General features: G+C 36.8%; 2 protein-coding genes across 2 annotated transcripts; both read left to right on the plus strand.

Annotated features, from left to right (window-relative positions):
* The first annotated feature begins 625 nt into the window (after nt 1-625).
* On the plus strand, nt 626-8044 carry LOC148087895 (RILP-like protein 1). Its single transcript, XM_087792328.1, has 8 exons — nt 626-1048; nt 2708-2858; nt 4124-4242; nt 5422-5685; nt 5748-5912; nt 7252-7427; nt 7501-7593; nt 7692-8044. Exons 1-8 carry the CDS (start codon nt 758-760, stop codon nt 7783-7785), a joined length of 1353 nt encoding a protein of 450 aa, XP_087648454.1. The 5' UTR covers nt 626-757; the 3' UTR covers nt 7786-8044.
* A 1094-nt stretch (nt 8045-9138) lies between these two features.
* On the plus strand, nt 9139-14019 carry rilpl2 (Rab interacting lysosomal protein-like 2). Its single transcript, XM_087792350.1, has 5 exons — nt 9139-9380; nt 10398-10844; nt 10919-11070; nt 12075-12194; nt 12600-14019. Exons 1-5 carry the CDS (start codon nt 9336-9338, stop codon nt 12619-12621), a joined length of 786 nt encoding a protein of 261 aa, XP_087648476.1. The 5' UTR covers nt 9139-9335; the 3' UTR covers nt 12622-14019.
* Nucleotides 14020-14070: the final 51 nt, after the last annotated feature.

Here is a 14070-nt window from a genome sequence, read left to right on the forward strand (position 1 = left end):
TTGAGATGTGAAGGTTGAAATAGAAAAAAAACAACTTATATTTATTCTATTCAATAAGCTTTAACTGGGGACTGACTTCACTGAAAAGATTACATCAAATGGTAAATACTTTTGTTACAAATGAAATAAAATAAAATAAAATAAATGTTCTTCTTTTGACTTTATGATAAACTGCATGTTAACAAAATCACAATTTAGCGAAAATATTTTCCCGTTCATAATCTTGTTACTTTTGCATCTTAATAATTAACATTTTATTTACATTATTACGGATTTACATAAAAGTAAAAAAGGTTTCATAAATTTTAATTAAATTTACAAAGAGACCAGAAAGGTTTCTAAATAAATGTATCATAAATCAGTGACGCGTCACGCAGATTGTCAGTGAGGTGCTTTCAGGAGCGTTACTTTAAAGTTTGAACCGTAGTTCGAATTCTTTCAATAAAATAAAAAATGTAGCTACTTTTCAAATAGTAAGAGTTTGATTAATTTTGAAAAATAATGTTTTCATTAGATGCATTATTATTTTAGTACTTTAATTTTGTGGACATAAGGGTTTAAACTCCCCTACGGTCAGTGAACGCATCAGCACGTTAAAAAGGAAAAGTTGAAAAAGTGTCACATGTAAACAAGTCCCTGCGTGTCTTTCATGGGTCGGAACCAAACTGGTTCTGAACAGATACTGTGAGGAGAAACTCGTCTCGCGGGGGTTCGTGTCAATGTTCCGAAGGTTCGGCTCGAGTTAAGAGCAGAAAACATGGACGCGGTGTCGACGTCGCCGCTGGACATTCCCGCCGCGGACCTGTCGGTGGTGGACGTGTACGACATGGCGGCCGTGTTCGGCCAGGAGTTCGAGAGAATCATCGACGTGTTCGGATGCGACGTGTTGGCGGGAGTCATCCCCAAGGTGGTGCGGGTCCTGGAGCTGCTGGAGGTGGTGGTGGGCCAGGGAGCCGCTGGAAAGGAGGCCGAGCAGCTGCGGGGCGAACTGGAGAAGCTGCAGCGGGAGAGAAGCGACAGGTACGAGCAGGAGAGGAAACACCAGCAGGTGAGTGAGGAGTCATGAATTAACCTGTTGTTTTTTAAATTAACAATATATTTATAGTGTATATATAAATATATATGTTCATGATGGTGGAGGAGCTCTCTGGGGAAACATTCATATAATCAAAGTTTAAATACGAATGAGCAACAAATTTATTTTTTAACACAATTTATTTCAACTTAAGATTTAAAAATCGTATATACCAATATATATATATATATATATATATATATATATATATATATTGGTAGATAAATAATGGTCTTAGAAGAGTGTGAACTTAAATTTGCTTTATAAAAAAAAGTATATTGATGAAACAAATATTATTAGAAAATAAAAAATAAATGGAACACATTAAATACATATATATTTTTGAACGTCGTATGTTACTTTGTGGATTTCCTGCTTGAGTAAAGATCTCTACATATACGATATTTTTTATGTTCAAGCAATACTTTTTATGCAAATGTTTTTTTTTGTATTGTTGTATTAATTGTATTAATTTGAGGTAAAAAAAATATTGGAAAATAAACCATAAAATGTGTCTGGTTTATATTTAAAAAAAAATAATGACACAAAACGTTACGGTACAGTATTATCATTCTAGTCAAGCCATTTACATTTTAAATTGAATTTCAAATGACAATTTTCCCTTTTTTAAATTCACATTTAAGATGGCGACGTTCTCTTATAAATCATCTTATTTTGTTTAAATTCCTGAAGAACAATATCAATTTAAGGTGAAAAAAATGTTTGACATTTCAAGAGTAGTGTTTTAGTAAAGAAATGTTGAATATATATATATGTGTGTGTATATATATATATAAATATATATGTATATATATATATATATATATATATATATGTGTATATATATATATATACAATGAAAATTGTTTGATGTAAATACCAAAAGCAATAATACATTTTCTCAGATGAGGAGATCACTGGACAAAAATACTGTCCATCATGGATGATGACAGTCATCCTCTGAACACTGTCATCAGTGAACAGAGAAGCAGATGAAATGCATGAATGTTCCTCCCATGATGCAACACTAATAGACTCAGGGACTCATTCATTCCTCGTGCTATTAGATTGTTTAATTCTGAGTTTGGGGGCAGGAGTGGAGTGAAAATATATTTATAATATATATAATATATTTATGTTATTTATTTATTCTGTTTGTATTATATTGCACTATTTTTAACTTATATTTATACTTTATATATATAAATCTCTCTGCTGTGTTATTTAACGGTTGCTAAGCAACACAATTTTGTTGCCAGTTTCACTGCTGTGTTTTCTGTGCAAAGACAATAAAAGAAAGTCTAAACGATGATGATATTCCATGTTAATCTTTGTATCCTTTGTCTTTGTTTGTCTTGGTTTTCCATGTTCTTTATCTTTAGATTTAGATTGTGTCATCTTGCACTTTCTTTTTATTGCACTTTGTTCTTGTTTTATGAATCTATCGTCTGTGTTGCTTTGTGCTGGCATCCATCCATCCATCCATCCATCCATCCATCCATCATGCACGAGCCAAACTTCTTAACATGCTGTTCTTTAAATTAAATAATTTGCTTTAGATATATGTTGTAATGTCTTCATATATCTGGAATTTTGAACCTGCAACCGTGCTCTTGTGTGTGTGGTGTGCAGGAGCTGGAGCAGGTGGAGGACGTGTGGAGAGGAGAAGTCCAGGACCTGCTCTCCCAGATCACGCAGCTTCAGGCCGACAAGAAGAAGCTCTTAGTGAGTCTGTCTCTCAGCCAGGCTCCCGTCACAGAAGAAGACCTGCAGAGACAGCAAGGTGCGGCGACGTCTTCTTTTTATATATATAATATGACTAATAGGATGAAGATAAAGATGAGGAGATCAGCATCTACTTTTGTGTGACTTCATCTCACGGCTCCGGTGTCACACAGACCGGACGAGCTTGTGAAGGAAACTATTTTAGGAGCACAACAAAAAATAGCCCATGAGTGAGACCTGTGAGAGACTGACCCGGTTCTTCTAAGCATAACCTTATCTCTGTTAAAATGTTTACTCAGCATCTAATAAAAACAAATATATCATTGAAATAAATATTTAAACACTCTATGGAAGTATATCAGTGGCATCAGAAAATTAAAGGGTTACATTTAACATTTCAAATGTTGAAATTGTTGTATATATATTTTAATAATTTAAGTTGAATAATTTCTATATTGAAATTTTGTTTTTGTTTTTATTAAATAATTTAATCTATCTGAATGGTTAGAAGTTCAATCGGTAGCTCTGTGCTCTTTTGGTTCTGTCTGGTGGCGCCATGATGGATGGATGGATAGTGGATATAAAAAAATAATAAATTGAAAAGTTATGAATGAATTTATTTATTGGAGTTAGATTCTTAAACTATATGTGTATATTTGTAAATATTTGTTTAAAAAAGATTTACATTTTTAACAACAAAAATGAGACCTCTAAATATAACATTTTGAATTAAAAAAACAAACAAATTCTAAACAGACATAATTGAATTTCAACATTTAAATTAAATAAATTCTATCTATATCATTGTTTAAGAGGGTTTGTATGAAGGGCGTTAAATGACGTGAATATAAATACATTAAATAAATGTATAAATAAATGTGTAGATAAATATCAATTTGTCAAAATAAATAAATAACCTTTTGATTTATTTTTTGTTGAAATACCGTGCTATTTCTATGTATATATACATTTGGTCATTTACACAAACTGACTTTAATTTATGTATTTATACATGTGTCATGTATGGTCCTTCGTAGGTTTGAGGCTGGTTTGAATATCACACACATTATATACTGTACGTATATAATTTAATATATATTAAACATGTTAAAACAATATCGCTCCATCAGAAACAAAGTGATAGTCGATCCGACAGCATGAGCATAAAACAGCGTGTTCGCTCTGGTTTAGATAAAAAGTGACTAAACGTGACCTTGACATGACGGGGCTCCTGCTGTGTGTTTAGTTTGTGTTTGTTCTGTGGTTGATCTACAACTTGTAGTGTCAAAGGTCACAGTAACAAGGTTCTGTTGACACCTGCAGGGATGTCAGAGAAAGAGAAGCAGGTGATGAAGAGGCTGAAGGACCTGGTGGATAAACAGAGAGATGAGATCCGGGCGAAAGATCACGAGCTGTCACTGAGAAACAAGGATGTCGACGCTGTACGTATATATTTTTCTTTTTTCTTTTTTTTAATTGGACCACAAACATATTTCATTATTTCTTCAAATGCATTTACACAAATTATTTAAAATTGCGGCCATTTTAAGTGAATTTTTTTAAAGTCTCTTATACAGAACATCACTGCCATCAGAATGTAGAAGGATTGAATTTAACATTTATTTGAATAATTTTAGTTGAATTTATTTGTTTTATGAATTATTTAAGTATGTGATATCTTTATTGAAAGGTTTAATATTTCTTTATTGAACAATTTAATTCTAAAATATATATATATTGAAAGGTTTAATGTTCTATAATTAGTTTAATGATATGAATATTGTATTTCTAAAATATATATATTAAAAGTTTTAATTTTTTTTTTTACAATTAATTTAATAATATGAATATTGTATTTCTATAATATATATATATTAAAATGTTTACTTTGTTTTATAAGTAATTTAATAATTTGAATATTTTAATTATAAAATGTTTATTTTGAAAGGTTTAATTCGTTTTAATTTAATATTTTAATTATAAAATATTTATATTGAAAGGTTTAAAAAAAAAAAAAAAGAACTTGAATTTAACGATTTGAATATTTTTAACGTTTTCTTTTTACACATAAACTCATTCTAGTAATTAAAAAACATTTGTTCTTTTATTTCTAGCCTTTTAAATTCAATACAAATATCTTTGTAATATTGCCAACAGACGATACCAAAAAAATACCTATAGATGGACATTTCAGCCAATCATGCTGACGGTCACGTGACAAACTCAAAGCACTGGTAATGTCTGGTGTCACTATTATACCAACATTTTTATATTGAATTTAAAAGGCTAGGAACAAAAAAGGGTTGAATTTAGAACATTTATTTTTGGATTATTAGAATATCAAAAAAATCATACATTTTTATCCGATTTTTAAAATGTAGTTATAAAAGTCAACATAAAAATGTTACCTTTTAAACATAGAAATGATATCATTCAAGATTTTTTTTTAATTCTTAAAAAACAACAACCATTAATGTTTGAAATGTTAAATTCAACCATTCAATATGATACTGATATACTATTCAAACAACTTTCTATAATTCAATTAACATCATGGGATGAAGCCGTTCAAATCCCACATGTATAATTCTGCACTTCTTCATCGACGGGTGCGTCTGCAGCTCCAGATGCAGCAGAGTCGTCTGACCCGGATCAACCAGGACCTCCGCCACCGGATGGGCTCCATGGAGTCGCAGGGGAAGGCGCTGATCCAGCAGCGGGCCGAGATGGAGGCGGAGGCTCAGGCCCGGCAGCAGGAGCTGCTCGCTCTGCAGCAGGAGGCGACTCAGCTCAGGGAGAAGCTCCGAGAGATGGAGATGGAAAGAGAAGTGAGTGAGATCGAGGACACGTCCAGATGTTCCTCCTCCAGAACACCAAAGCTGAAGGTGAGGAGCAAAACAAACCCACTGATGTTCAGATGAATCGATGTTGAACTGTGTTCTTTCAGACCAGAGCCATGAGTGGAACCCTCAAGCTTGAGTCGGTGTGGGAGGAGTGTGGGGGAGACCCTGGCTTCATGGCCAACTGTTTCGAAGGCGACACGAGTCCCTCCTTCACCTCCACTGAGATGCATGACCCAGAGGTGGAAGATGTTATCACCGCGTCTGTGTTGGTGAGAATCATTTACTTCCAACTCCTGCTGATGAAGCTTCAGGAAGCAGTGTCCTCAGAGCCCAATGGGTGGCGCTCAAGGTTTTAAAATGACGCGACGTCAGGCTGACACTTTGGTCAGCGGTGCAGGAGCACCTCAGGGGACAGTGCTGGCTCCTCTGTTCTTCATCTTATACACATTAGTATATGATGATAGAGGTTCATTAAAAAAACTAAAACAAAGGTTGTAACTCAGAGCGCCATCTTGATGGCTCTCTAAATGAGTATTAATGCTTCGCAACACTTCATCACTTCAGGTCCACGATTAAATGCAGGTCACAATATCATTTCGTAACTTCTTTTGTTTTTAAACTCACCAGTAAAGAGAACTTCAACTACTACATGTACCATAAAAATGGAAGTATATTAGCACCATCAGAGCATTCAATGGTTGAATGTAATGTTTCAAATGTTGAAAATTGTTTTTTTTATTAAAATGTTGTTGGGTTTTTTTTAAGCATTGAACTAATTTTTTGGAATAATAGAAATTAAATACTGTTGCATCTGCACGTCACATGATTGGCTGAAAGTTTGATCAAAGCGCTGATGTGGCATTAATGTACCAACATTTTTATATTTAATTTAAGAGGCTACTAATTAAAAAATTGTGAATGTAGAAAATGTTTGTTTTTTATCATTGGAATTAGAAAATCAAAGTCTACTTGTAAAACAAAATGGGTCATTTTTTTGGAATAATCAAAATAATTATTATTACAATTATTAAAATAAAATAAAAAGCATCTTGTGTAAAAATTTAAATTATTGACTTCAATCAAAATAAAAACAATATTCACTTTTCAATTCATTAAATAATTCAACAAAGATTATTACTTCTTTTTTTTTTTTAAACAACATTTAAATAAATTAAAAAAAAATTCAACATTAAAAAAGGTTTTCAAATTTGAAATATTATTTTCCATCGTTCAATATTCTGACTGCACTGATGTGAATCCAAACAATTGACTGCAATTTGAACAGCATTGAAATTGGCAGTAGTTCGGGTCTGTGTAGCTTTGGCTCATTGGAACGTCAGAGAAGTTACTGGAAAATCTAGTGGTAATTCAGTTGTTCTTTTCAAAAACAAACATGTTTATTTGTTGTGTTGACAAAAAAATGTTCCTCTCATTCCACAAAAGATTTTGAATTTTTAAATAATAGTAGAATATCGTGGTTAAATCGAGAGAAGGCGATTGAAAAGATACCTCGCAGACTCATAGTGTGTATTATTGTAAATTGATGAATATTATTCGATAGTTTTCAATGTGTAAAACATTTCTTTATTTGTATCTCCTTCTCTTAAGTCAGCGAACGTGTCTTTGACAAGCGAGCGTTCAGTCGAGTCTGACGAAGACAGTCTGGAGCAGGAGTCCGACTCTCCCAGGTTCACCCTGCAGGAGCTGAGGGACGTTCTGCAGGAGAGAAATGAACTCAAGTCTCAGGTGTTCCTGCTGCAGGAGGAACTCACCTACTACAAAAGGTACCAACGGTTTAAAAACAAATGGTTTACTTTAGTTCACGAGGAGGTAACTGAAGGTTTTCTTGTCCCTCAGTGAGGACTCCCAGGAGGATTTTAGTCCAAACGATTGTGCACCGTCTCCTTCTCCGGCGCCCTCTGAGCAGTCGGAGTCAGGCATCAGACGTCTGTGAGTTACTCCTTCGCTAACATTATGTCCAAGAACTGATTCGTATTGTAAGATGTTCCATATGTTTTCTTCTGTCCTCACGTGGTTTACCTTCACAGGATCTTCACGGCCATCATGCCGATGGTAGCTGCTGGATTGATCGCAGACGATCCCACGTTGTTGCCCATCAGGAGACTGATGTCTCTCGTGTGACCCCCAATATTATCCACCACTGTGCACTTAAAGTAAAACGGAACGTTTATTGCTGCTTTTCTACCAAAAATGTCTTTAATTCTTACGGCGATCCTGGGTTTCTGCTGGATTAACTAAGACGCTGCTTGGCGACGATCAGCTTGATTTTAACTTTGCCTCAAATATGGATTCAGTTACATTCAGGCCTCAGTTATTGATGGTGCATTTGCTTGTTATTTATTTTCTCTGACTCGACATTAAAGCTTATTTTTCTACATTATGCGTTGTATTGTCATGTTGATACGATGATGTTTTACTTGACAACAAGTACAAAAGTAACCCCTTAATGTTGATAAGATAGAAAGCAGCTCCATATTGAGTTAATAATTCTGAGTCATTCATTCAAATAATTATTCTCAATATTAAGATAAATGTTTTTGGCCAATTCATATTTCTTGCCATTCAATTCAATTCAATTTTATTTAAAGTGTCTTATCATAACAAAGTTATCTCAGGACACTATACAGTTGAAATAAGACTACAGTTGATTAAGGAAAAATAGATCCCAGCAATTCAACAAAGAGCAAGAAACAAAACACTGTACAGTGAGCTATGGCGAGGAAAAACTTCCTTTTAGAAGGCAGAAACCTCGAGCGGAACCAGACTCATTGTTGACGGCCTGCCGCTTTGACTGGCTGGGAGGAAGGATGGGGGGGTAGACAGATGGATAAGGAGAGGAGTGAGGGAGGATATAGTGAGCGAAAAGAGGATAGTGTAGGAGAGTCCATGGAGGTGCTGGAGAGAACTCGGGATCTGATGACGTGGTGAAGATCCTGGATCAGCAGCAGCTCTGGAGGTGGATCCCTGGGGCTCTGGGAGAGAAATAAAAAGGTGTGGGTTTGGGACAAATGTATACAATACACAGGTATACAGACTCCGGTGACGGGTGAAGATATATAGACGGGAGAGGGGGGGGGAGGTTGAAATGTTAGAGTGTGGTTTTGTGTGTGTGTGTGTGGTTTTGTGTGTGTGTGTGTGTGTGAGGTTGTGTGGGTGAGTGTGGTTGTGTGTATGAAGAGACTGCAAGTAGAGACCCAGGGGCACCACACCACCAGCCAGGCCAGAGGGCACATACCTAGCACAGCAGGACCCAGACACGGGGGCCCAAGCCGCGGCAGGAACCCGCGGGAGACCAGGACCCGGCAGGCGAGATAACCACCAGAGCCAAGCCCGACCCCAAACACCAGCGAGAAAGCGGACCACCCCCGGCGGCGCGAGAGGGCACGCACAGGCGGGAACGACCGAGGAAGCAAAGAGGGGGAGGCACCAGGCGCAGGCACGGAGGCAGAGGGGCCAAGGGCCTGCCCTCCAAGGGACGGCCAGAAAAAACAGTCAGGGGATAGAGCTCCGGGGCCAGGCCGGGCCACGGAAGACCGTCAGGCCGCCACCAAGTGCATAGCAGGGGACCGCGAGAAGACAAGCCAAAGAGATAGGGATCCACCACAGCAGCGGCAGCGGAGCCCCCCCAATACCCTGCGAACACGGCCAGTAGCCGGGTCGAGCGCCACCGCATGAGCCCAGGGGAACAATGGCCAGGCACCGGCTCAGGTCCTCCGGTGAGAGTCCCCCGGGTCACAGGGGGGCCACGGTTGTGCGGGCAGGGCGGGGGTAATGGGGCTGCAGCCGTCCGGGAACGGCCCCCAATCTTCAAACTGTAGACCTTCAATCTTCAATCTTCTAGGAAGTCAAACTTAGTAAGTAAGTCATTTTTATTTGTATAGCGCTTTTCCAGACCAGGGTCACAAAGCGCTTAAACAATCAAAACAATATTCAATAACATTGTCCTAAATTTATAAGATTTTTCTCAGTTGAAGGAAACAGTTTCTGGTCAGTTTTCTAGTGTTGAACAAGAGACATTTCTTCATCAAATACAACACCCTGGTTTCTCAGGCTCAGTTTGACAGACTGACCTAAGTTAGGAATATTTATTGAAATATTAACCAACTTTTTTTTTATGAAATGTATTATTTAAATATCCTCTTCTATACTAAACTAAATATAAGTACAGTTTCTTGTATTAAAAAACAAAACATGATGTATAAATTTCAGTTATTCCAGTCTCTATTTACAAAGGAAGCATCGACAGATGACGTCACAGACGGTAGATGACGTCACTCAAACCTTTATTAGATGAGCCAAGGTACTACCAGCAGTTATGTTTCCACACTTTGACACGATCCACCGGGTCTGGTTAGTCGTCTGACGTGGTTGGTAACATATAGTAGACTTACTTAAACTTATCTATACTAACTTACTTTAACTTGTTTAATATTCGTTGAGTTAATATAAAGTGAAAGATGGTGATGGCTAACATGTTTTTGTAATAATTTTAATGTAGTGACAGAATGAACTCGTGCAAAGTTGAAATGGACATTTTACCTGAGCGCTGAATTGGAAAATAAATCACGTGTTTTCCACCTGATTCACAAGTGAATAAAGATGACTCCAGCTCTCTCCAACTCATACATCGTTTTGCCGTCTTAAGTAAGCGGAGGCCACGTTGCACGCGTTCGCCCCCCTTGGGAGGCGAGTCCTCTTGACTCACTCGTCATCTTTGTCTCACCTGTCGCTAGGATACATGCCCCGCCCACACGGACAACACGATCACGCCATTGGCTGATGGCCGCCGACGGGGGAAGTACTTCTCCTGTGGAACTTTAGCTCCAGTCCGCCTCTCTAGCGACTGTAACCAAAACAAAAAATCAATCAATCGCAGTCACGGTTTATTTAAGATGGAGTTCGGCGACGAATCGTCTCCGGCTCTGGCGTTCGAGAAGGACGCGCTGGAGCTGACGGTGGAGGACGTCTACGACATCTCCTACGTCATCGGCAGAGACCTGCTGAAGATCAGCGGCGCCGGCGACGAGGTCTCGGACCTGCAGTTCAGGATCGTGCGGGTCCTGGAGATGTTCGAGACCCTGGTCAACAAGTACAACCTGTCGCTGGAGGAGATGAAGATGGAGCGAGACAACCTGAGGAGGGAGCTGGACCGGGTCCTGCAGGAGGAGTCCTCTGGCTCGGTGAGGACCATCATCATCAGTTCCGGCCCTGAAAGAAGGTCTAGTTTTTAAAAAGTTTTTTCTCTGGTTTAAAGCAAGCGATGGGACCGAACCAGCTGGTCGTGGACCTCACGGACCCCAACCGACCCCGGTTTACCATGCAGGAGCTGAAGGAGGTTCTGCAGGAGAGGAACCAGCTGAAGGCTCAACTCATGCTGGTCCAGGAGGAGCTGCAGCTCTACAAGAGGTCAGAGGTCACTTCACACTTTTATCCTATTGACTGTCTTTAAAATGAATTATCATTAAACAATAACAGAAGAACACGTTTTCTTAAAGGTTGTCCACTATTATTGTGTAATTTTTAAAATTTTCACAATAATAGAATATTCCTAAAATAGAGAAACATATATTTTTATATTAATATAATGTTTTAACGTACTATTATACTATAAATTCATAGGAAATTAGACAAAAATTCATATAAAACTGTTGTAAAAAATGCTTTATTTTATTTTCATAGGCAAATATCTGCCTGACAACCACTGTGCACAATTAAAATGTACTTTTAAAATAAATAATTGAAAATATGATTAATATGAGCAAACGTTCAGTGTTTTAAAATGAGATAATATAGCTAATAATTCATATAGATCTGCCAGCACAAAATGTTAAGATCAACGGCAAAAAAAAAGGCTGATATTTAAAAAATAGCAAAGAAACAAGTAATACAATCTATTCTACGGATACACTTTTAAAAACTTGCTTCATATTTTCAAAATCTATCCATGTTCTAGTGATTCCTTGTAATGTTTCTTGGACTAGACAACATGTCAAACTCTCGAGGAGAGGGGAAAATCTAATTTTATGGTCATTAAAATTGCTCAGGCATGTTGATCTTGTGTTTGTAATCTTTGGTTGATCTAGAAAATCCAAATCAAAGACGAGAAAGAGGATTAATGGTTGTGCGAGATGCTTTATGCTAACATTAGCTTCATATAATTAAAATATCAATAAACCCTGTTTGATTCCCTGAGATGGCCTGAAATTCTTAGAGGTTTTCCAGCTGGTCGTGGTTGGTACTAGATCCAACCCCATAGTACAACTTCTATATCAAACAGGTTCCAAAAATACGTAAAAAATAAGACTTTATATCTGCCAGGAAGTGACTAAAGTCACTTAAAAAAAACAATCCAAACAAGGCACGACCCTTAACAACTCAGCCATCATCATCAAATACAAATTCTCCCTCAGCGGGATTCTGCCTCAGTCCGAGCCTGGCATGGTAGAAGTGGACCTGGACTCGCCGTCCAGAACACACAGCGTTTCTTCAACGAACGACACCAAAGAAGAGAAGACGACGATAGGAAAACTGTGAGTTTACGCTGGATTTGAACTCTCTTCTAGATCTGGAGAACGTTAGTTTCTTCTCGGTCCACCTTCAGCAGAAGCTTCTGCCACATGACCCTGCATTGTTCAGAACCGCTCTCACAGACCGTCTCCTGTCTCCTAATGATTTACTTGTGACCGTTTCAATTCCTGCTGATTCAGATGTTGTTTGTGTGAGTGAGAGGAGCTCGAGTGGGTCGCCTCTCGCAGCAGATCATTACCATCTTCACATGCCGTCAAAGTTCACTTGCATTTTATTTTTATTTTGCTTTTGTGGCAGTTAAGATAGAAGCTACTACTAGAAAAGTCAGGTGACGATAACAACTTTCTCTTCCTGTATACGGCAGACATAAATAGTGTCGTCACTGAAACCTACGTTTGTGTTTGCAGGTTTTCATTCAGGCGGAAATGAAGAAAACCTCTGATCCACACGTGAGGAATGTAGAAGATACACCACTTTTATACTATATTGTCGTGTTATTTTTTGACTCTAACAAGCACTCTTTTATACGTACACTTTGATAAGGACGTCGCTGCTGTCGATCGTTGTGTCACAACTGGAAAGTATTATGCAACTCCTCTGGAATTCTCTGTGAATGAAAGATTGTATTTAAGTTTTGTTTACACACAGATAAGTCTTTCTCCGTTGCTAAATGTGTCATTTGACCGTATGGCATCGATTCCCCTTTTCACAGGTGTATTTACAAATTTAATATTTTAATCAATCGCAAAGACAATCATTTACGACCGTGACCTTTGTCTGTTCATCTCCCTCCTGTGTTGCATTTCTAGCTCAAGAAAGTCGTACATGTTAGAGATGATTTTTTTTCTATCTTGGATGTTTTTCCATTTGCCTGAACTATCTTTGAATAACAACTTTTATTTGTGTGTATTTCTTGTTTTAAATAATTAATATTAACTTTCCTGAATATAAAATACATTCTAATACATATTGATTGCCTTAAATAAATTAGGTTACTCAGATATTTTCGCATTACTTAACGCACTATTAATATCTATTTTCTAATCATTAAATATCAATGTTAATAGGTGCAAATCTTGTTTCATATTTGAAAAACTTTTTTAATTGTAATGTTTATGTCATCATTTTAACGTTTGTACAGAAGTGCTAATAAACTAAAATTAGCACATCGTGCTAACTGTGTTAGCAAACATGCTAACTTTGTTTATCATTTATAACCAATTGAAGTAATAAACCTATTTTGTTTTTTTGGATCAATCCCAACTATAATACGCAAAGTAAATCACAAATTTGAATTAAATTGTAATTTTCAGTAAGAACATTATATTTCAGGTGTAAAAAAAGACGAAACGTTTAAGAGTTAATATTGAAGCTAAATCTCATTTTTGTTCTGTTGTTAACTTGTGAATTTTGGAACTGGATATAAATTAACAATACAAGTGTATTAATGGATTAAAAAGTTTACATCTCAATAACCATTATTGATTTCTGATTTGTTTTATTTAAGTTCAGTGTGATTCAAATCTTATTATTCTGTAACACAATGAGGAATTTGGCCTCCATGTTTGTTTGTACCTGATGTGCTTTTCCTTCCCGTCATACCTGAGAGTAGCTTGTGTGAACTGGTTATTCAAGGTGCTAGTTTTGTAACAATGGTTCATTAATAAAAAAAATAATGTTAAATACATTTGTTGTTCTATCTAAAGCTGGATATTTGTTGTTTATTTTACCTAACAATAGCTGAAATAAATCAATTTCTGACAAATACGGCATTGTTTTGACTTAATATTCAAGTAGTAAGTCAAAATTCTATTGAAACGCTTTTTTTTAAAAAAATATATAAAAGGGTTCAATTCAAAACACTAAGTCTAGTCCAAA

This window comes from Callionymus lyra, chromosome 1 (genome assembly GCF_982586985.1).
Source record: "Callionymus lyra chromosome 1, fCalLyr1.hap1.1, whole genome shotgun sequence".
Classification (NCBI taxonomy): domain Eukaryota; kingdom Metazoa; phylum Chordata; class Actinopteri; order Syngnathiformes; family Callionymidae; genus Callionymus; species Callionymus lyra.

Bases quoted from the DNA above. Each gene is read 5' to 3' on its own strand.
- rilpl2 (XM_087792350.1), top strand. From the start codon at position 9,336: ATGAGCCCAGGGGAACAATGGCCAGGCACCGGCTCAGGTCCTCCG. The intron at 9,381-10,397 runs GTGAGAGTCCCC...ACCTGTCGCTAG, and splicing joins GCACCGGCTCAGGTCCTCCG to GATACATGCCCCGCCCACAC. The intron at 10,845-10,918 runs GTGAGGACCATC...TCTGGTTTAAAG, and splicing joins AGGAGGAGTCCTCTGGCTCG to CAAGCGATGGGACCGAACCA.
- LOC148087895 (XM_087792328.1), top strand. From the start codon at position 758: ATGGACGCGGTGTCGACGTCGCCGCTGGACATTCCCGCCGCGGACCTG. The intron at 2,859-4,123 runs GTGCGGCGACGT...TGACACCTGCAG, and splicing joins AGACCTGCAGAGACAGCAAG to GGATGTCAGAGAAAGAGAAG. The intron at 4,243-5,421 runs GTACGTATATAT...GTGCGTCTGCAG, and splicing joins GAAACAAGGATGTCGACGCT to CTCCAGATGCAGCAGAGTCG.